Source organism: Brachyistius frenatus, unplaced genomic scaffold (assembly GCF_029030835.1).
Source record: "Brachyistius frenatus isolate BFR_SWC_R1_liver_20210118 unplaced genomic scaffold, ASM2903083v1 Contig_20, whole genome shotgun sequence".
Taxonomy (NCBI): Eukaryota; Metazoa; Chordata; class Actinopteri; family Embiotocidae; genus Brachyistius; species Brachyistius frenatus.
This window is the reverse complement of record NW_027210619.1, coordinates 3,531,028-3,554,444: the sequence shown is the minus strand read 5'-3', so window position 1 is coordinate 3,554,444 and position 23,417 is coordinate 3,531,028. Positions and strand designations below refer to the sequence as shown.

At 41.2% G+C, this 23,417-nt stretch overlaps 2 protein-coding genes across 4 annotated transcripts; one reads left to right on the top strand and one right to left on the bottom strand.

Annotated features, from left to right (window-relative positions):
• The first annotated feature begins 361 nt into the window (after positions 1–361).
• On the top strand, positions 362–14,388 carry stx17 (syntaxin 17). Of its 3 annotated transcripts, XR_011310819.1 has the most exons (8): positions 362–536; positions 1,614–1,822; positions 1,927–1,992; positions 4,377–4,703; positions 5,959–6,009; positions 8,341–8,427; positions 11,165–11,523; positions 14,308–14,388. XR_011310819.1 is itself a non-coding variant. In XM_069696055.1 (7 exons), exons 2-7 carry the CDS (start codon positions 1,700–1,702, stop codon positions 11,411–11,413), a joined length of 903 nt encoding a protein of 300 aa, XP_069552156.1. In that variant the 5' UTR covers positions 362–536; positions 1,614–1,699; the 3' UTR covers positions 11,414–12,114. The 3 variants fall into 3 exon arrangements, 2 of the variants coding, with proteins under 2 accessions (XP_069552156.1, XP_069552157.1); XM_069696055.1 differs by lacking the exon at positions 14,308–14,388 and having other exon boundaries at positions 11,165–12,114; XM_069696056.1 differs by lacking the exons at positions 362–536; positions 14,308–14,388 and adding an exon at positions 817–835 and having other exon boundaries at positions 11,165–12,114.
• erp44 (endoplasmic reticulum protein 44) lies at positions 12,188–23,333 on the bottom strand. The gene is made up of 11 exons (XM_069696054.1): positions 23,186–23,333; positions 20,171–20,243; positions 19,464–19,503; positions 18,989–19,104; positions 17,166–17,350; positions 16,952–17,067; positions 16,691–16,865; positions 16,193–16,304; positions 15,948–16,089; positions 14,616–14,718; positions 12,188–14,521 (listed from the first exon to the last, which is right to left on the bottom strand). Exons 1-11 carry the CDS (start codon positions 23,243–23,245, stop codon positions 14,411–14,413), a joined length of 1,233 nt encoding a protein of 410 aa, XP_069552155.1. The 5' UTR covers positions 23,246–23,333; the 3' UTR covers positions 12,188–14,410.
• Between the last annotated feature and the right edge of the window lie 84 nt (positions 23,334–23,417).

Sequence of the window (23,417 nt, the reverse complement as noted above, 5' to 3'; positions counted from 1 at the left end):
GTTATGGCATCAGTGTTCTCAACTCCCCTTGAGTCTTGAGGGGATTAGAATATTATTATTTTTTTTATTATTATTATTGTTTTTAACTTTTTCATAGTCATGAAAGTACAAAGTGGTGGCTACTATATTTTAAAGTATAAATAGGGAGTTGCTTGTTTAAATAATTTTTGGAGTATGAATAAACGCTTCACTTTATGATAACCTGAATTAACACATTGCGATACGATCCGTCCGACAAACAAAAACTTAAGGTGGCTGGAGATATTATTTATATCTCAGTGGTCCTTATGTCAGAACCACGGGTCACGTGGATGAGGAACCCGATATGCTGTGGGTGCTGGTTCAGGTCGGAAACAATTCGATGGTGCACTTGATAGAGAGTTGTTTACAAACAATTAAAGACTGTTCGAAAGTAAAACGAAAGCGCAGACTGAGATGGCCAAATGTAGCTAAACGATTATTCTTTGAACACTATGGAGGGTCACAGAAGTCTTAAGCGAATATAAAAAGTATATTGTCGAGTGGTATTTTTACTGGTAAGTGTTGACGCGTGTCCTTTTTAGTTTGGTGTTTTGTGTTTAGCAGCATCAGACTAATGTTTCAGTATCTTATGGTTACATTAGTAAATGAGGTAATATCTTTGTGTAAGGAGTTATCGGACTGCTCATAAAGCTCTTAGCGTTTGTAGATAACTGCTAAAACCATGCTCGTCCATTTACCTCCTCAACCGGACAGCTGCTGTCAAACTGAACGTGTTCAGGTCATTTCACTTTCTGTTTAGGCAGTTCATGAGACGTGATCTTCTCCAAATCTAGCCTGAAAGAAATCTTAAAAGGTAACGCCGGGTTTTTATGTCGCTGTTAATTAACTTTGACATTTAAAACATAGGACATACCCCAAAGAAAATCTTTGTCATTTCTTATTGGTGACAGCTTCAAATAACCATTGAAACAACCCTCACTGACTCCACAGTTGGTGTATTAGTAGACATTTCTATAAACATCTACTGTACAGTCTTTAAATAGGGCTTCAACATATTGATTAATCTATCAATTATTGTTCAGTTAGCTGATTAATTGTAAGTCCAGAAAACCTTTGGAAATAGTAACACAAATCTGATATGAAATGGAGACAAGCTAATGTTTGTCATTAGGGCTGGGCGATGCATGCATATTTTATCGCATTGTGATTCGAGACGAGATATCATATTAGATATCATTACACTGTTATAGGACATAATTGCTGTCTTTTCCTGGTGTTAAAGGCTGCATTACAGTAAAGTGATGTGATTTTCTGGCCATACCACTTATTATATCAACATTATAAATGATTATTTATAAAAAAAAAAAACAAATTTAAAAATCCTTGCATAAATATTTTGTTGATTTATTTTTGTTTAGTCGAGTAATCGTTTAAGTATTGACTCTTAGTATATCACACAAGTACGTAATACTTTAGTGACTTTTTTCACTGAAGGGATGCTGGCAAGAACAAAATACCCATTAATCTTACTGAGGTGCCAGTTTTAGATGTGTGGGTGTCTCGCATGTGTCACAGAGTTTATTAATTTGATTTATGTATTTAATAAAATCATACTCTGCTGGTATTTACAGTGTCTGTGGGCGCAGTAAGATAAAGCTGAGCAGGTGCGGCGTCGAAGTTACACAGAGGTGTTGGCTGTGGGCAGTCAGCGGGACACATGGCAGAGGAAGGCACCAAGCTGACACTGAGGCGCCTGGAGGCACCAATCCACAAGTTCATTAAAGTGGCTCTGCCCACGGACCTGGAGAGGCTGCAGAAACACCACAATAACATACTGAAGGTGAAGGCTGAAATCTGGCTGGAAACAGGGTCACACCGTCACAAACAAACTCGTACTTCCAGTCCACAGACGAATAAGTGATACTTTTTCTTTCATATTCACAGTACCAACATAGCCAGCAATGGGACCGCCTTCATCAGGAGCATATTAATGCCAGCAGAACCGTTCAGGTATAACATGATTCTCTGTAAACTCCACCAAAAAAGCAGAGCAGTGTCTGTGATTTCAGTGAATGTGACGATTGTTTAGCGGGTGATATGACTCACTGCCTCTTAAAATTCCTGAACACGCATGACTCTGCAACTGCATAATGTTTTGTTTTGTTTTGTTGTCTTAAATTGTCTGGACCTCATGAGGTTATAAATCTGGACTTGGGAGAACCTTTACATTTCCTGTTTTGTAGTGATCATGTATTCTATTTTTAAAAAGCAAATGTAAAGAACAGAGAAAGAGTAGCAAATAGTGTCTCTATCCAGTTAAGTACCAACAGTGTTTGTGGCGATGTCTGAGTGCAAATCTCTTGTTTTAGAGCCCATTTTAACGGAGGTCTGACCCAAACAAATGTCTATAGAACCAGGCAAGACAATGATAAGCAGAGTGAATATGGCTTTGTCTGGAATATCAGTCATCGATCAACAGAAAAACGTAATAATTAATGAAAAAAGGTCCAAACACGTGGTGTTTCCAAAGCTTTCAACCACATTTCTGACCTTCCTCAGCTGATGGAGGAGATGTCATGGAGATGCTGATGTGACCTAAGTATCCAACACCAGAGCCCATTCTTGAGACAGGATTTCAACACGACAGACAGTATATGGAAAGCTGTTATTACATCAAAGGCTCATGTAATAACTGAATGATCTCTATTCACAACTAAGCAGCTCAATCTGTTGAGGAGAGCAATGAGACATGGTTGTAAACAACTTACTAAAACTTTTCATTTGGAATGAACTTTCCTAGAAAACATTACCGTCTTGTTGCAGTGTGTACACCCACTCGGGGAAAACAAAAATACTCTTCCCATAAAAAAAAGACAAAACAAAAAAAATGAAATAAAATAAAATCAGGGAAAGAAAAGAGCTGCTTCCAAAACTCAAACGGGCCATCTCTTGTGGGTGTGTAAGTACTTGCATACTTGTTGGCATGGTGGGTCTGAAATGCCTCGAGGGATGTTGTTGCCTGGAAGCTACAGTGTCTCCGAAGGTGAAATAACTCCAAACGGGCACACACCTATCCTCTCACCATTACCCTACAAACCCCGGGGGCGCAGGCAGAGTGCTTTCACATGTCTTCATGGCGTTAATCCAGAGTCAGGGTTTGTCTGGCTTGCTTTAGATGTGGATATATGTGTGTGTGTGTGTGTGTGCATGTGTGCATATGTTCCATAGACAGAAAGATAGATAAATAGATTGACAGACAGGTAGATAGGAGGTGGGCTTTTTTGTGTGCTTCTGTGTACATTTTTAACTGTTAAGTCTGCCTGTTTGTGTTCATTGCCATTAATCCATCTGTCCTTTGTCCCTCAGTCCCCCCCCCACTTGATGATTGACATGTACTCCCACTAGCCTAGCACCAAGCTAACCCCCAGGAGAGAGGCAAAGGCAGACTCAGTATCCCTCCACCTTTACCGCAGCAGCTACAGCAGGCACTGAGAGACAGGGGAGCAGAGTCCATACTGTTTCAGCATAGATGTATACTATTTAGAGTGTGTGTGCTCAAGCTACGCGCGGTAACGGTTAATTTGCAGGCTGACAGGTGCCCGGTCTAACTGCCGCTGTGTTAATCAGTTTGTTTTTCAGTTTTATGCACGCGAGGACGAGCGCACGGACGTATGTTTATTCATGTTGTGTAATTAGCGGAATGTGTTATCGGCAGCGCGTTGACCCCCTGAGCCCGGGTTGTGCTGCGGCCTGGAGGGCTGATGGCTGGGATGTAATCCTCCTGTCACCCTCAGGGCACGGCTTGTGTTCCCCAGCCTCATATCTAAGCTATATTAAGCTCCCACCAACACACACACACACACACACACACACACACACACACACACACACACACACACACACACACACACACACACATACACACGGCCTTCACATCGCTTGAACAGTAAACGAGGCTGAATCTGGTGGCATGAGCATTTCTTTCCTACTGGGGCAACATAAATCAACAACATCTATTAGTTTTCCCTGAAATTTCATTTTCAATTTTTATAGTTTGGGATCATTTTGATTTTATTTCTACTGAATGTGTTATTTCCATGTATTCAGGGAAAATTGTAATAGCTGCTTTGTTACCAATTAACATGGCCATAAAGACTGGAACATCTTTTTTTTTTATAATGTGTCGTCTTTCATCTCCTCATCTCATCTGTATCTTGCTCTGTATTTAACCACAGGATTGCTTGTTCTTTCTGCCTGTCCATGTGTCCCTTAATCAATCATCCATGTGCGCCTCAGATATTTCCTTCAATGTTTGTCTGTCCCCCTGTAAAATCTTTCAGACATGACAGTCTTTCACACGCTGATAAATCTGCTTCTCCTCTGCCTCTCTGCAGCAGCTGAGAACTAACATCAGAGAAATGGAGAAGCTGTGCACTCGGGTCCGCGCTGAAGACGCTGCTGCTATGGAAGCACTCGTCAGGCCAGTCAGAGACAGGGCGTCAGCCGCTGCACAAGACTTCCTGCTTTTGCACTCTAACCCCGTCCCTCAGTCCGAGCCAACATCACCACCTGCCACTCGGTCATCCAGCTGTGTATCCAGTAGCTGCCACCCTGATGACAATGTGGGTGAGGAACCAGCGTCTGGCGGGCAAATTCAGTTCCACCTTCCAGAAATCCCTGCTGATCAGAGTGCAGCTGAGTCCTGGGATAACCTGGAGGAGGTATGCATGACTGGATCATTCCCCGTGTAACATTTCTCTAATTTGTAACATTTATATTGCTGTTTTAGTTGATGTGCAGACACTAAAGGTGTGCATCGTATGCTTGACATCCATGACCATGTTTACAAATAACTTTAGTAATATCAAACTTGTTTAAACCCTTGTTTAAAGTGTATTCATCTTACATATTTGGATTTTTGAACACAAACAAAAAAGGAAGTCTTTATATCGTTTCAGCCATGCACATTTAGTGTCTTTATACCTGTTTTAACTGCAGTAAACAACAAATCTATACCTCAAATATGCTGGCTAGAAATACATACGGACATATGAAGATGTATAAAATAATAAACTGACTTTTATCTATAGTTGTTGCTATAAAGTACGAACTGACAACATGGTATATTCAACAAAGTGTATTTTTTCTGTGTGGAGCAAAACATATTTTACGTATTTTAGTAGACAAAAAACAAAACACAGAATTATGTTTTTTTTTCTCAAATATTAGCTGAAAACATGTAATGTGCAAAGAGTGTTAAGATGGCAAGCAGTAGGTTTCTTCACAGCAAACATTTTGAGTTGTTATAGTAGGAAAATACCGTTAACGGTAGCTCAGTGATCCAGTAAGTCATGACAGTATGACAGTGAGCCAGCATGTGGAACACCAAGATCCTGAAACTGAAGCAGTTATTATAAACAGAAATCTATCATTATTTTATTATTTACACCTGTGCTTTTCCTACAGTGACACATCAGAAGTCCTCCGTGAGAAATATCTGAGTTAAATTTTAATTGAAGCACAAAACATAATGTGGAAGAAATAGTTTCCCTCTTTGGTCTTTACTAATGCAATGGAGAATAAAAACATTTTCTTTATTTGCCTTTCAAGAATAAAGTCAGTGCAGATGTCAAGAATAATATTTAAATGTTGTTCTGTATTCCTAGCACAAATACCGAAAGATCAACTTTATTCTCGACATTTGCAAAATGAAAAAAGAATCTTCATCTCATTTTGGTCCTTAATGTGACGTAATGCTACGTTGTCGTACCAAACACTGGTGCGGTTGCATCCATTATTCATTCAATTGCAAGATCATTTGATGCAACCGGTTCCTTTTACCTGTTCAGATGCACATTTTCCACCTGCTTTCCTGTGACACACATTAATATTCACTCTCAGTAGGTAGACACTGACAGAGTTTGTATGATAAGCAACACAACGAAATAAATACAGAATTTTGTTTTTCCTCTTAAGGATTTGAACGAGCTCAGCGGTTTAGTGACGGAGTTCTCTCTGCTCGTCCATGTGAGTACAAACACTCGGCTCTGCTTTGTGGCGACTACATTCATGTTTCATTGCTGTATGCATTTCTCCAGCTACGTGTGTGCACAGCCAGCCCTGTGAACGAAAAACAATGTGACAAAGGCCGCTCGCCTGTAGCGTTTCCAGGAAGTGGTGCGTATTTGACCGATGTGTACTCGTGTTGCCTGGTAAGGCTCCTCTGAGACGAGGTTACACAGATCAGCTCAAAAGTACTGCTGGGGCCCCAGAGGCCCTCCACCAAGGCAAGAGGAGAGATTGAGGAGTAGATGAGAGAGAGGGAAAGAGAGAGGGAGGGAGGATTTGGGGGGAGGACAGCGGGTTGTCACAGGGGGGAGAGGGGGGAAACAAGGGATACATCGGAGCAGGTGGAGAACAGACGGCTCAGATTATCACTCCATCCTCGGGGATGGAGGGAGAGAAGCAGGGAGTTTGAGTGAAGGAGAGATTAACAGTGAGAGAGAGAGAGAGTGAAGATGTAGTTAGGGTGAAAAAAACAGACAGAGGTAGGGGTTGTGGGGGAGGGGGGGCAGCGTCAGAAAGAGCATAGACATGTTGTGGTGTCTCAAGAGTGAAAGACACCGTTAGGGGAGTAATATTCCAGCACTCAGTGGAAATACTGAGTGAGTGTGAGTATGGGGTTATGTCTGCACACGTGTCATGTTAGCGGCTGTTCCGATGTTTGTGTGTTTCTGTGCTTGTATCTGTATTTTTTTTTTCTTTTCTTTGTGTCTTCTCGGGCTTTCTGCTTAAGGTTAAAACTGACACCTACAGCATTAAATTATCTATTCATGTGAACAAACGTAACGGTCGGGGCAATTTCCCACCAGAGCGGCAGATGGAGCGGCTCGTGGAATTACAAGTGTTACATTTTCTTAACCAACAGCTACTGAATGAGACTGTTTGTTTAACAGGTGTTTCAAAGGTAAAAAAATAAATAAAAATGCATTCAAATTCAAACATGTCAACACATCGGAGGAAAATACGTAAGCCACAATTAGTCAATTAATTGATTGACAGAAAGTTAATAAGCAACCATTTTAATAATCAAATAATAGTTTTTGTCAGTTTTCTTTTTTTTACATTATTTTTATTAGGATATCTTGGGTTTTTTTATGCCTTTATAAAATAGCAAGAGTGGAGAGATGACAGAGGACAAAGAGGACGCAACAAATGTCCCCAATCAAAGTCGAACTGGAGATGCGCTGGTTCATCTATTTTGCCTTTATTTGAAAGTGTAGAGTCCAGGAAGAGGCAGAGTAGCATGGCATGCAGCAGAAGTCCGCTAACAGGAAATCGAAGTCTGTGCAATTATGGATCTTAATCATTACGCCATGTTTTAATTGTCTTTTTTTTTAAATATTTCATGGTTTCAGCATCTCCACTGTGAGGATTTGCTGCTATTCTCTGTTTCAAGTTATTGGTAACTGAATATAAAGAACAGCTGAAGCTTTTTTCTATTTCAATTGTATTAGCTCCACTCGGTGCTCAGGTCCTATTATAATATTTTATTATTTCTGTTTTTTTTTTATTTTTTTAATTTTATCGGCTAAATGAGAAATCAAGAAACCAATAATCACTTTCATTGATAATTGGGAGAATCGTTTGTTGCAGCCTCTTATTGTATCCTGAGTAGTGTGGCTCTATTTTTTGGGGGGCTTAGTGAAACCACTGCTTTTAAGATAGAAAGCAAAGCAATGTAGAAGATTCAGGAGAAGAATCTTTGAAAGCATCCCTAAATACGAGGAAGCCTTTACATGAGTAAAACCACGAGAAAAGCAATAGAAATGGAGCTGAGTGTGACTCCAAATGAGGAGGTGAAACGGAAAGAATAGGTGTTGAGGAAGATGAGGAGGAGACGAAGAGGAAGAAAAGTGGTCCGGTTGTTGTTTGGTCACTGTGTCCGTCCAACCCTCACATGGAGAGAGACAGCTGCCACTCTGAATATTTCATGAGATCTACACAATGCCACACACATTACACACATACAGCGTTTGACCCCACCCCCTGTGAAATCTCCCTTGAATATTCCTGCAGCCTCCATACGCACACACACACACACACACACACACACACACACACACACACACACACACACACACACACACACACACACACACACACACACACACACACACACACACACACACACACCTCTCATGTTTGCCAACGAGCGGAATTTGGGCTGGTTAAAAAAAAAAATTAAATTTTTTTTTTTATAGACAACAGGTGGTTGCTCTTTCACACGTGTGTATATGTCAGTGAACTTCTTGGATGTGAGCGTGTGTTAATATGTGTGTGTCCAACCTCCTTCAGTCCCAGCAGGAGAAGATTGACAGCATCGAAGACAACGTCAACACAGCCGCTGCCAACGTGGAGGAGGGGACCAAGAACCTGGGGAAGGTGTGTACGTGTGTGTGTGTGTGTGTGTGTGTGTGTGTGTGTGTGTGTGTGTGTGTGTGTGTGTGTGTGTGTGTGTGTGTGTGTGTGTGTGTGTGTGTGTGTGTGTGTGTGTGTGTGTTTGGGAGATGGGGAGATCGATGGCACTTTGCCTCCCAGCCATTCCACAGCGTTTGTCCCTATTGATCCATTCGAATACGCAGGAAAGCTGCAATTAAGGAAATAGAGAGAGGAGAGGGATGGAGAGAAGTGGGGTGGGGGGTGATAGAGAGGTAGGATGAGAGGGGTGACAATGGAGGGTCTATGTGTTTATGTGCGTGTAGCGTGGAGGAGAGGTTTAAATGACTGTTTAATAGTTTTTAAGGAGCAGCACTGTCGGCTCAGTACGCCCTTACACTGCTCTGCACTGTGTCAGTCAGAAGGCGACTCAGCGCCCTTCACACATATTACACACTTGAAATGTTGAACTTTTTCTCTGTAATACCCAGAATGAATCACCTGTTTTTCTCAAACTACAGCACTACACACTAGTGCAAGCAGTTTTTGTCAAGAATTGTGAAAACCTTTTCTAGCTCTGCTTCCAGTATTTTGTTTGGGATAAAAGAAAAGTGAGTTAAAGCTTTTTCAGGAGTCTTATTTTGATCTTGATGAACATAATGGAGGTAAAATAATCAGACTGTATTGACAGAGCCAAACCTGTAAATGCATTAATGGACAGTCAATAAATAGAAATTAAAGTCAGCTGTGGACACAGTAAAAAAACAAACAACGTCTTATCTCACTGATCTCTCGTCTAATCAACACTGTAGACACTGATATGAAACCAGTTACTGACATTTCTTTCTCCATCCAAGTACAATGTAGACGAGTTACATTTGTTTTTAGTGGTGCCCATAGACAAAAGGCACTTTACCAACGTTTACCTTTCTAAAAGCAGTGTTGGCATTACTATAAAATCTGTTTTTATTTGGTCAGAACAATAAAAACTGTTCACAGCAAGGTAGGACCCTGTAGAAATTTGTAATTTTATTTCATATTATAAATATTTTCATCATTTATCAATGTTCTGATAAAACAAAATTCAGTTACTTTATTAAACATTTAGTGAATGAAATGTGAGAAAATAGTAAAAAGAATTGCTTATTTTGTTTGTCCAGTAGCCCAAAATCAAAGGATATTCAATTCACAGTGATATGTGCCAAAGAAAAGCAAGTCCCGGGCATTTGAGTAGTGGAAATCTGTCAGTGTTTGGAATTTATGCATAAAAAAATTACTCGTCTTGTAATGATGAATCAATTATAATTTGTAATAATTGCTGATGAATTTTCTGATTCATTGAGAAATTGTTGCTCTACAACAAGGTCAGTGGATTACTGAGAGAATTTGGGACGTTGCATCTGGACAGACACATCACTATAATATTAATTAGATCTTATCTAATGTGGTTGAGTGGGTTAAATATTGGTTAAATTATTACCTGTTGGGCTGAATCCAGCTTTTGTCTCTCTGCATGTCAGAGTGTGAATGGATGGAAAAAAGTATTGCTGCCAAATTAACATAATTTAATGTCAGTTATTTAGGTTGTGATTTAAAGCGGCTCAAACGTCCATTTACTGACATTGTGTTGAGATGGAAGCAGGAATATCCGACTGACAGGCAAAATTCCAGCAAACAAAACCAAAACAAACCACACAAAGTAAAGGTAACAAGGAAAATATATTGTTTTAATGTAATGTTGGCGCGGCAACCTTTTACTAATTTGAACTTTAGTCATGTTTATTAATAAAACATTCTTTTTAAATGGTTTCTTGAAATGAAATTCACCCAAATGGGACAACAAACAAAGGCTGACCTCTCGGTAAGGTCGCCGGTAGATGTAGTGGGCTGCACATTAGATGAGGGGGTGTGGAGAGATAAAGCAGATGAGAGGGATGTCAGATGTTTTTACGTGTTTGAAAGCTTGTAATCTGTCATCAGGTCAAACAGCATTACACACAGACAGGCACACACACACACACATGCAATCACACATCACCCACATTCCCTCCATCTTCCACAACCTGTACCGAGAGTCCTTTTAACTCCGCTCAGATGAAATTAAAATTCCCTCAACTGCCACAGGGGTGGGAACAAGCAATACTAGCTTTTGAACTAGATTAATTTAATGGTGAAGTGTTAATCAAGTGAGTGTCTGTGTGTGTGTGTGTGTGTGTGTGTGTGTGTGTGTGTGTGTGTGTGTGTGTGTGTGTGTGTGTGTGTGTGTGTGTGTGTGTGTGTGTGTGTGTGTGTGTGTGTGTGTGTGTGTGTTTGAGGATGGTCTGAGAAGCAGTCATTAATTGCCATCAGCAAAGAGCACCTTCCACTGTGATGATAACAGCTGTAATAACACACAGGCCACATCTCTCTGATTTCTCCTAAATGAAGATAATGAAAACGCTTTGATGCAGCCGTGGACGAGTCGGTTTGCATTTACACATGCAGGCTTGTTTGTGTCTTCCTCCTTCTGTAGGTTGACGTGTGATCATGAAAGGATAGACACATCCAAACTCTATCGCAGACTGTCTTGAAGCCACAAAGTAGCAATGCCTCCAATGTGTGTGTGTGTGTGTGTGTGTGTGTGTGTGTGTGTGTGTGTGTGTGTGTGTGTGTGTGTGTGTGTGTGTGTGTGTGTGTGTGTGTGTGTGTGTGTGTGTGTGTGTTAAATTAAACTAGGACATATCTCTTCTTCCTGTCTCTCTAGGCAGTGGGTTACAAGTTGGCGGTGTTGCCGGTTGCCGGGGCACTGCTGGGCGGTGTATTAGGAGGTCCACTTGGCCTGCTGGCTGGGTTCAAAGCTGCAGGGGTGGCAGCTGCTCTGGGAGGGGGCGCCCTGGGGTTTGCTAGTGGCAACCTGGTCCAAAAACACCGCCGATCCCAGGTGGATCTACAGATGAAACAGCTGACAGCACCACCACCTCCATCTGAACCGGAGCCAGGCGACGACAAATGACCCACCAGTCCCGGTTAGACTCCAGCTGCTGGCCGATCACCGAGGCTCCCGAGCTGACTGACCAATCACAAACGTCACCCGTGGTGGCGTTGAGCCTCAGAGACACGAATGTGAGAATTATTTATCGTTGACATTGCAGTCACCAAACACTGTGTCAAACCATTATGTGCTAACAGTCTTATTTTCAGTCAGATATGTTGCTGTTCAGGTGTGTGAATAGTGTGAGGAAGTTAATCTAATTTTATACACACACAACTGACTTTCTTATACTGAACACTGCCAAGCAGTCATTTACACTACAGCTTATGGTGTGTGGTTGGTCAGCGTGACATGAATGTAAACACATCTCTTTACTAAAATAAACATTTGGCACCAAATAAAATCAATTTAACAGATTATGTCAAATCTTACAACAAACGAGCACATTTACTGTGTTCCTATGTTCTCAGATCGTTCAGGGGTTTGAGTTGTACCAACGGTCAGGCCTCAGTATTTATGCAGATACTTATGTGAACAGCTACAATAGCTTAATGTAAACTAAAGTGGAACTACGTCCATGTTTATATAACCTATACTGTATATTAATGTACAAAAAGTGCCAAAGTGCCACTGTTCAGATCCCTACAAGGACTGGACAATATAAACCTGCCATGTATCGATTCCACTGCTGCTGCCGCCAAATAAAATGTTTCTTTCCAGCAGTACAATGTCATTCATTGGATAAAAACAGAGTTTAAGAGAATCAAACATACAAAAGCATCAGACAACACAGCATCTTGTAAAATGGTTTTTTAATTTAATTTGTCCATTTTTTACTCTTCTTCCCCTCTGAGATGACTGATTTGGAAATGGCATCACACTCCCCTCGTTGCTCTGTCAAATGTGGGCTGATATGTCACTATGCAGGTATCTGTTGGCCTCTAAGGAAGGGCAGGACGCACAGTACAAACTTAGCAATGGGTCCCCATACTCGTAGTCTTGAGTTCTCCCTTTAGGATTCTCAGGGATCTCCACTTGTACCAAAACTTCTGACATATAAAGAGACAAAACCAGTTTAAAGAGAACTCGTATGAAGTGTCAGGACTAAATTTCCACCGTCCATCACACGGGTTTTTCCTCTCTCGTCTTTGGGCTTTTTAAAGACGCAGTCTTTTCTCCCCCAGCAGGATGACACATTTAACAACAGGTAACAACAAAAACAACAGCCATTTCAGAAATTCATGATCATGTTAAAGCGCACCATTTCAAAACATTTTTTCTTCTTTTTGGATTCCCAGGAACACAACTCAGACGGGAATACCATGCCCATGAAAGGTACCCAGCCCCCTTTGACCTTTTAAAAGTTTTACTAATTTACAGCTGTGGATTTAACTTTTAGACACTGATCAACAGAATAAAACTCTTTGATTTCAAGGTCAAATCAGATTTCTACAGACTGATTTTTAGCACAAAAATGAACAAAATGCAGGAGTGTTCATGTTCATCCATCCATCATCTATAACCCCTATCATTCAGATGCTGTAGAAGATCGCAGGCAGGGCTACAACCCAACCGCGAAAAACAGGTCGGCAGTCAATCGCAGCGTTCATGTCCATAACGAAAATGATTTGGCAGCTAGTTCAGCCTTCAGCTAATGTGGAGAGGTCTGTCACAGTTTGGGACACTGCAGCTCCCCTTAGCTCTCCTGACTGTCAAATTACAAATATAAACCATTCAGGCCAGACTTAAGTCTAAATACTGACTTTTGCAAATTTGGGACAAGGTTGTTTTCATGTTGTCCCTCTCTTAGCTTCATGTTTAATATTTACAGGACATCTTCCTCCAAAATACAGTCACAGCTTTTCCTCAATTATTTCCCTTTGCTGCATGCGTATGACCTGCTCTACCTTCACAGGCCGTCCTGGGCCTGCTGCAGAGAAGTCTCCACACAGCATCATGCTGCCACCACCAGGCTTCATGATGGGGGTGGTGTGGTTTTAGTATTGCGCTGTGCTGGCTTGTTACTAAACAAAGAATTTTGTATTAGGGCCAAAAAGCTCTCTACTTTAACATTAAAGTATTTCCTGTTGATTGGTGACTAAAAGAAAAATCCACATTACATCCACTGTGGCACAACATTGTAAAAGAGTAAAAAAATTTAAAGATCCTAGGAACATTTTTTTATAAGCACAGTAAGAGACATCATAATCTATAACCATGGTACCGACCGTACCAAGGAGAGAAGGGGTGCATCTCAAAAGGCTGGAGTAGCACAGTCACTTTATCTCCTCTCTCTCAAGCCATGATTTGAAATTATACAACCTATACCAAGTGTTTTTCTATTCCTCCTCTGTGTGGAGAAGATACGGAGATAAAGCTACTTCAAACAGGCATACCGTTAGAACTTGTGCTATACAAATGAATTAGACTAGAGTTGGGTCATGTTGAGATGCATGAGGTTGGTGAGACTCTCAACAAGCATCTCCTGTCAAACTGACTGAACTGGAATAGCCACAGATAAGAACCGAACAACTGGAGTGAGCAAACTGTTCTGTTTTTGTTTTTCTACAAAAGGCGGGGTGAAGAAAAAGAAAAGGAATAAAATAAAGAAAACTCTGCATTTAATTTAGACCAACATTGAGATTCCAATGTAGCACAAACATATTTACAACCTCCGTAAATTAAAAGTGAAACGACTTCTCTTGACGTCCAAGCGCCCCTAACCCCCTGCTTACACACATTTTCTTCTTTATCCCCCTTCCTTTTAATTCAAAATAAAAATTGTACATGAGAGTTATGAAAATATAGGTTATTCCAACATGGTTGTGTCATGGACTGCACTCTCCTCTTCTTGTTCTTCTTTTCTCCTCTTCATTTCTCCTCCTCCTCCTCTTCATTCTCTTCTCCTTCTTCAGTAAGGGTGTTGGGTGTTGCTGTTCTGTCCCGCTGCCCTGTCCCCCCCCTCCCTGACCCCTGGGCGTGGCATTGAGTCAAAGGATCACTGGAAGGCTGTTAAGGTCACAGCTCATCGCGGTCCCGCCTGAGGATGGTGTAGCGACTCTCGCTGGGTGCCAGCTTCTGGAAGGAGCTCTCCGGAGGACTGCTGGCCACTTCTCCACCCGTCTCCTCCTTGATGCAAAACGTCACATTCAAAACAAACGCTTAGGTTTCACATTACTTCGCAAAGATGACTTCACAGTGTGTGCCGACGCTGCTGACTGACCTGTCCGGGCGTGCTGTCTGTGGGGTCAGGACCGTGGTGAAACTCTCTGTGAAGCTTACCAGAGTGAAGGTCCAAAACAAACTGTCTGAGCTTGCCAGGGACACTGGAAAAAAAAACCACACACACAGATGCATCATTGGACATCATCCAAGAAGATTATTTTATTCTTTTGCAGGGAGGCTTGCTCATCCAAATGTTTGGGATTCACCGGCCTCCCGAAAGAATGACCGGTTTCACCTCCGTTGAAGATAAGTCTCGTTCACAAGAACGACATTGAAGAGTAAACCGAAAAATGTCCCATTTGGATGTGGAACTTACTTCATTCAGGCATTCCTACACACACACAGAGTTAAACAGTGAAGACAGATCTGCTCGAACGACAGAGCGGTCAGAATGAACCGATGATATGAGACAAAAGAGCTCGTGGCAGCAGAGAACGTTAGTCCCCGGGGACGTGTCATCAAGCAGCATTAATCCATACCAGCGCTGTCCGGTGAAGTGTTCTTATTAATGACAGGTCATGAGCTGTTGTCATATCACACAGGCAGCGCTGGTCCGCAGTCACACTGAATGTACGTTTTATATATATATATATAAAACATACACTGTGCTAATGTAATTACAAGCTGTGTGCCACATGCAGTGGTGATGTGATGTAATTATGTTGTGGAGGGCTAGTCAGTCCTCGGGGCTTCTGTCTATCTGATCAGACTCTGATTGGGGACGGGGGGGGAGTGGTGGGGAGGGGGCAGAATAAATACAATTAAATTAGATTAGACTGGATTAGTTTAGCACTTATTGCACGTGCCAAATCATGTCACATTAGCTCCAGTGTCCTGGCCCATTCATAAAGGACAGATTTTAGGAGGTGTGACATTTCTCTGGTGGTAAGTGCACAGTGGATTATTGTGTGTGAATGTGTGTGTAACATAATTGGCATCATTTTATGAAGAGCAGATCTCATTATTAACAATTACACAAACAGGTGAATGATGTATCGCTTAGCTTTACCAGTGTCAGGCAATAATTTATCACACTGACTTGACATGAGAATGATTCAATCTTGAATTAAAAGGGCAACTGTGGACAGGTTCCATTTATATTTGGCTATTTCTTTTAGTATGGAAACAACTACAAGCCTGTATTTGTATTCCTAAAACGCATTGCTGATGTTTGTATGAAGACGGTGGAGTCAAAAAGGAAATACATTTATTGGTGTTAGTTTAAATGAACACACAGTTAATGGTTTATCAGGCACTGGAAATATTGTGAGTTTGTAAAATGAATGCACAGCTAAATCACCATATAGAGGAAGAGAAAGGTGGCACTTACGCGAGGTCTTTAAAGTCGGGAAAGACATACATGTGTCTGAATGAGTCTATGGCAATGACAGGACAGTCAGCTGGAGTTTTCTGGATATGGAGCAGAGGATGGCGGAACTTATCGCAGTCCGCGTGAAGGAAGTTTATCGACCCTGAGGAGGATACCAATGTCATGACCAGCACTCGTGTACGCAGGGCTGTTTGACTCACAAGTAAACTAAACTTCACATCCTTGACAGATACATGTACGCTCACCTTTCTCGCTGATGAGCTGGCGAGCCACTTCATGCTGGAACTTCTCTAAGCTCTCTGCGTCTTCTTTAATGTGGAATAGGATGAGGAAAGGGATTCCTTCTTCAGTCAGCTCCTGGAAAACACACACACACACACACACACACACACACACACACACACACACACACACACACACACACACACACACACACACACACACACACACACACACACACACACACACACACACACACAAACACACACATGGCATCAAAGACAGATGGAGTGCGGGGCTTTTTCGTGGCCCAGCAGATGGACTACCCACGGACGCCATGACTACCCTCCAGGCTGTTTATCACTGTAAATATCTACGTCCTTGCATATATGCATATTTATACATCTAATGTTAGACCACAACTGCCTAAAAAAACTTTGATTTATTCATCAGGAATCAAAACGAAGCAATAGAATTTCTTCACAATGTTTACGACGGTCCATTTTCAAAAGCAGGAAACAAACCTCTCCGTTTTCAAAGGTGATCTCCCGAACCAGAGGCACACACTTGTCCTGGGCCCAAGCGTACGTCAGGTCAAAGTTGGTGAGTGAGCTGAGGTAGACCATGTCAGGGATGCTCTCGCCAACAGGTTTGTAGATCACATTGTCTCCACTGAAGCGCTCAGACTCAGACAGGGCGCTGCAAGGGTAACGTTCAAGAATACAAACGTAAATAGAGGAACAATCGTAACTCTACGTGGATCTAAAGATGGTGCTGCGTCTCACCCAAAGGCGGCCAAGAACGTGCAGTCATCGCGAAGGATGTTGGAAACTTTTTCATATGTGTGATAGTTATCAGAGTCCTTTTTCTCAAAGTAACCTATGATGTTTCTCTTGCTTCTCTGTTCAGTAAGAAAGCAACAAAACAAAAAAAAGAGGGGTTGAGAAAAAAGTTGATAACATTTAAGTTTATGATGGCATGTGCGTATTTGCCACTTACATCCAGAGTAGTGAGCTCCTCCATTGAGTGTATCTCTTTCACTGGGTCGACCTGCTGCTGACGGATGAAGTCAGCAATGGCCACCACTGACCTCTGACCCCTGTACTCCCTCTTCATCATCATCCCGTTACGGAACAACTTCAACGTGGGATATTTGGTGATGCGGTAGCGCTGAGCTATGTCCGCTGCGTGCAGCGGCAGAGGACAAGTCAAGTAAAGAAAGACAAATCAATTGATGAAGAGCAAGAAGCAAAGTTAAAACCCATGGGGATGGGTGGATGAGGAGCGGAGCGGTGACGGAGACGGCAGTTAGACCTCGGTCTAAAAAAACACTGCCTTCAGTCAGCGCCGAGCTCTGATCTCCCACATGAAAGCAGCCCCCCCGCCAAGAGTAAATATTCTCTCTGCACACAGCGAATGTGTGTGTGTGTGTGTGTGTGTGTGTGTGTGTGTGTGTGTGTGTGTGTGTGTGTGTGTGTGTGTGTGTGTGTGTGTGTGTGTGTGGCAGGTGTCAATCTCCCCACGGGGTGTCTCTAAGCCTCCAGTCTTCACAGGAAGCAGCAGTTTTGTCATTAGTCTTCAAACAGTTTGCAGGTCATCAATAATTCTCTTTAATTTGCTTTATCTCAAAAGGCTGAGGCTGGCGCCTTGCTTCTGTGCTTTGGTGTGCCGGGCATCTATGTGTACATACGTGCATCAAATATAGGAGGAGTGTATGTTGGTGCCTTTTTTGTTTCCTGTATATAGGATGAGGGTGTTGGCAGTTTGGGGCATTAGATCACCGTAAACAACAACCACGTATACCAATTCCAAAACACTATTAATAAGCTTCAAAATGACTAATACGATCTTATTCGTCTTTATCTAGATAAATAAATAGTTGATTAATACTGTTGCTTATTAAATAAATAAATAGCATTGTTCAAATTGACACTTTTAGGTTTTTATGGTATAGGTACAAAAAAAATAATGATAACTAAATATGATCACAATCTTGTGATTGCTGCAAATTCAACCAATCATAATATTTGCAGGAGCGGGGTTTCTGAGCAATAAAGGTTCTCAATAGAAGCTCTGTTGACGGCATTATGGCACAGAGTAAGCCTTTCCAACCAAAACTTGTTTTATCTAAAGAAATAACTCATTTTCATTTAGCAAGGCTCTTCAACCTCTCGTCTCATCATCAAATCTAACGCCACGCTGGTAAATGACAAAAAACAGAAAAATAAATAAAGCTACCAATTGTCCCACTTCCCTGTGTCTGTCTAATCATACAGTATTAGTAGTAGTGTTAAATTATTATAAATGAACTTGTATACACCCTCACAGTTGTATACAGCAGTGCATGCAGTATGTGTTCAATTAAAGCTACTTAAAAAGCATTTAAAGCTTTGTTTTCTTTTTGTAACTTTAAGCCCAACAGTTCTTTTTAAATTCAGACTATAAAAAAGATGCTAAATAAAATATCATATATAATCAATTTTAAAATATATTATTTTCTGGTGTGCTCTACAGTAAGTGTGTTATCAGAGGAAGTGATTACACATGACACTTTCTTTATTAGATAGTTTTAAAAAAATATATTTTGTCCCCCCCTCAACTTGCAATTTTTGCCAATTCTGGCAATTTGATGAACAACAAATACCAAATAAAACTCTGGTAATTGCGTTGCAATTCCAAAGGAAAGTTGCTGCAAAGTCGAGCATTTTAATCGCAACAATCAAATAGCCTCCAAGAGGTAACTCGTAAATGAATATTTTGTTTTAGGGTAATTTCCTTGTCAATGTTAGAAAGAAAACCAAATACTGAGAAGTAATACTCACAATGTTGGTCACAGTCGACACGAGCAAACACCACCTGCTTGGTGTCGGGGAACTCCTCCCTCACTATGTTAGATGCCTCCTCAAATATTGGATGGAGCATCTGACTGAATCTACACCTGGAGGAAAGACAGGGGAGCGTAATAATCTCAGAGGGTTTTCAGATTTTCTTTATTCCACTGGATTAAATTTTACTGTATCTGACTGCACTGTGAAGTTACCTCACCCTGGTCTGTAATAGATCAATTATCTGACTATTAATAACGAGGATTCAGAGTTCATTGAGACTAAAAAACAATATGTATAAATCCTTTCTCAATAAATAAATAAACTCAGTTTAGATGGAGATGAGAGTAATCAAATTCTATCTATGGCACTATGTGACATACAGGAAGGTCTGCATCATAAGTAAACCCAATTTAAATATCATTGACATAATATGCTAACGTCCGATGACAGAGAGAAATCACACACTTACCAGTCAGCATAAAAATTCACTAATGCCACCCCAGCATTATCTGCAAGGAAACACACACACAAAGAGGAAATAAATGTAAGCCTCTGTATGTTAACCTAATATACCAATGAGGGTGTGTTTAGCTAATCAATTTAATTAACAATGCTAATTAAACATAAACCCCTCAGTTTTCTGTCAACAATAAAGGACTTAGACAGCGTTTTAGTAACCAAAATTTCAAATGTAACTTCATGTTATTTAGTGAAAAGTTAAACCACAGGCCAAGGACAAACAAACTCCTGTTACAATGTGACAAACAACTTCTTTCCAGGTCATGCAAATATTCCAGTTATCACTTTACATATTTGTAGGGGGGAAACAGGAACATTTTATTTTGCAAAGAACTGTAAGAGGTGGTAAATCAGTGTGACAACGGCAAATGTGGACAGTCAGAAGATGTGTTTGGAAGAAATCCAGGAAAAACTAGACATTTTCTTCTCCATCTCACAGTTCAGGAATTCTAAGATGTGAAACTTAAGTTGCGTTTCAAGTTCTTCCATGGTGGCAACCAATTATCACTGAAATATATTAAGTTGATCAACATACGAAGAAATACGCTTATCAACAGTTAGATGAACAGTGACACAATTAAAATAAGCCGATTCTCTGTTTACACTCTGTGGACAGTCTTAAGCTGAGCTAACTGGATGGAAGTGAGGTTGCCTTACTTAGGACGTCATCAATGTTGCCCGAGTCCAGACTGGTGATTTCTGCTTGTCCAGGAGTGGAGAGGCCCATCACCTGCAGACACACAGGGAGGAGATAAATAAAGAACTAAAACATACACACTGGCGTGACACCATCCCATCAATGTAAAGCACAGTGAAAACCAAGAGGTTAGTTTTTTTTTAGCCGGATTCAGTGTTCAGGTTTTCTATAGCAACTGGTTGAGCTGAGCGGTTAAGATGAACACCTTTCTCCACTTCCCCCATAGTGTATCCCAGGAAACCTGAGAGGTGTCGTCTCTCCACAGGTTCCTGTTCCTGGGTCAGTCCAGGTTCTCTTTCACCGTTCCTGGTACTGGGCCGAATATACAGTTAACAATATCCCCTTTGCCCTGTCCTTTCCTGAACGTGCTATTGTTTTACACAGCTTTACACAATGGTATAGCACTATTGCAACATTTTAGCAATTTCCCCTATACAGTTAAGCCCAAAATCATTGATGTCAAATTTTCATGTCTAGTGAATTTTACTAATAATTTACTTCTGGCGGGAAATGGCATAACCAAGCGAAACCGGATATTAAGATGTTGTGCTAGAGATATAAATGAAAACATTAACTATTTTCGTGTTTGTTTTTACATTTCTATGAAAAATATAATGTCCATAATGTAAAGCAGCCACACTTGCGCAACCAGAGATCCTCACTGGGGTTTTTGGTTTTAGCCATGACTTGCAATAGACTAGTCATGAACTGGCAAACTACTGCATGAGCTGAGCATTTTTCACATTATTTTATATTTTGGCAGTGTTTACTGTATAAATGCTTGATGCTTTATTCAAATAATGTGGCCAATACACAAAAAGATATGGCACAATGTTTTACAAACATCCTCTTTCTGTCAAGCATTGGGCTGGAGCGATAAGATAATGCTACATACCAAAGATAATGGGATTTCAATGAAATTCCAAGTCTCACGTTGGGCAGGACGACAAAAACTTTTCTAAGACGCATCAAAATCCTCAGAATACACTGAGGTTTAATTTTACACACAGTGTGACTCTAAATTCATAATCAGTGTGCAGTAAATGTCAAAACATTAAAAAAAAAATGTGTGCAGTGAAAGCGCACATTAGTTTCCATCTTCATCAAATGTCACTGACAATAACATTAGCTGTTACCTAGGGAACTGTATTTTGTGTTCGGAAAATAAAATCTTGCAAACAACCGTTTTCTTCCTTGTATCTTCCTCGCTGGACCACTGAAACGTGAATATGGTTGTAATTATGACGTGCCAACTGGGGATTTTCTGAATCTTAGCTCTGATTGCAACACTGCATAAAAGAATCCTGTATCAAAGAGATCAGCGTGGAGAAAATGTAAGGGCTAAAATGGCTTTCAGGGTGAAATGGGAGAGGAACACCGGTGTTGGCTGTCTTTTACGAACTTATCTTATCAAGTCTACAAGTGCACTTCTATATTTTTCTGGGTGATAATGACTCCCACGACCACAAACACTGTAGTCAACACTTATAGGACATTACAAAACCTTAAAATGATATCTGTACAATCTATTAATTGGCTGTGATCTGACTCAAGATCCTGTTTAAACAGGATGTAGTGTGTGATGAACATCCTCCTTGAGGCTCAATCAATATGGGTTCTTAAGAATGGTGAAAACTTTTAAACAGTGACACAGCCATAGCTGGCTGGTCTTTTTTCACTCACAAAGCAAAGGGTTTACCTCTCACTGTCTTTTCCCTTGGTCATTTTGTTTAAATGTTTTCTAATATAAAATAAGTGTGCATCTAACTATTTTTTTCTATTATTAATTAATATGCTGATTATATCTTTTAATCAAACGATTAATAATCTAGTAAATGAAATGTCCTCATCAAATGGTTGCTGCTCAAATAAAAGCGCAAAACCCAACCATATTTGTTTTACAATTATTTACGACAAAGAAAGGAAACAAATCCTCACATTTGAGAGGTGGGGGTATTGAATGTTGATATTTCTGCCTGATAATGACTTCCATATTAAGTGATAAACAAAAGAAGTTGCCTTATTTCTTAACAATCAAGTCGTTTATTAGACACGATTTGAGTTTAAAGTTCAACTGTATCAACATTGTCGACAAAAAAAAACAACAACAACAAAAACAAACAGTCCCTATGCCCTCACAGCGAGCAAGTATGGCACAAGCTGCAGAGTGCAAACCGATAATGAAATGCCACAGTAACTGTGGTCAGACTTGGGGAAACGCAGTCGCGCAGCTCAGAGAGAAGTTTTAAGTTTGCAGTTCAGGCCGAACTGCGCTTCGCCTTTAGTTCCGGGTTGTCAGCCAATAAGAATGAGCCACAACAGAGGAACTCACCAAACCGGCGAGACACACGGAGAGTCCGGGAAGAACTTTGTTTGCATTTAGTACGACAACAAACACGGAGCCTCGTCAAATGCAACAGACCACATACACACACACACACACACACACCGCTCAATGAAACAAAAACAAACAAAAAAACGAAGCATGCTCGCAATTAGCAATTATCTCACTGTTGTCAATGTGTCCGTGGCTAATGCTAGCCGGACGCTTCGCCCCCTCATCAAAGTTAACAAAGTTATCAACTTCAGCTCCGTTGTTTTTTTAAAGTTTAAACTATATCACGTGTTGCGCGAGTAACATCTCGTTTATATAAAAGTGGATTACGGCTCGTTACGGCACTACCGGCTCGGCGTTATTCAACACTACCGGCTCGGGTTGACATTGCGAGCCGGGATGACTCGGGTGAGCTCCGGGCGGCTGCTGTTTGAAACACGGCTGCACACACGCGGATCTGTTGAAACATCTGTAACACCGGCGGCATCGACGGAGCTCTTTCTGGCCACTTTTTGGACACCACGTCTGGTGCCGGCAGAGCTGGCAGCTAAACTATCCACAGCGACGACTCCGTAGCTAACATTAGCTTGCTCCGGTAGCAGCAGGCGGTTGAAGCGTTTAATGAGACGTCGATGCTTACCAGCAGTATGACCGTGACGAAGCCAATGTCGAGAGAGGGAGATATTGTTAACAGTTTCATTGTACGGTGTAGTTATCGGAGGAGGTGGTGTTGAGTCTTCCCAATCTGTCTCGACGCCGCTCTTCTTCGCTGCAGCAGGAAACTGACGGCGAACCGATCTCACGGTGACCACGGAAACGCGAGCGACGCTTTCCTGGTGGTTGCCGGGCTTTGTGGGTAATGTGGTTTTCGA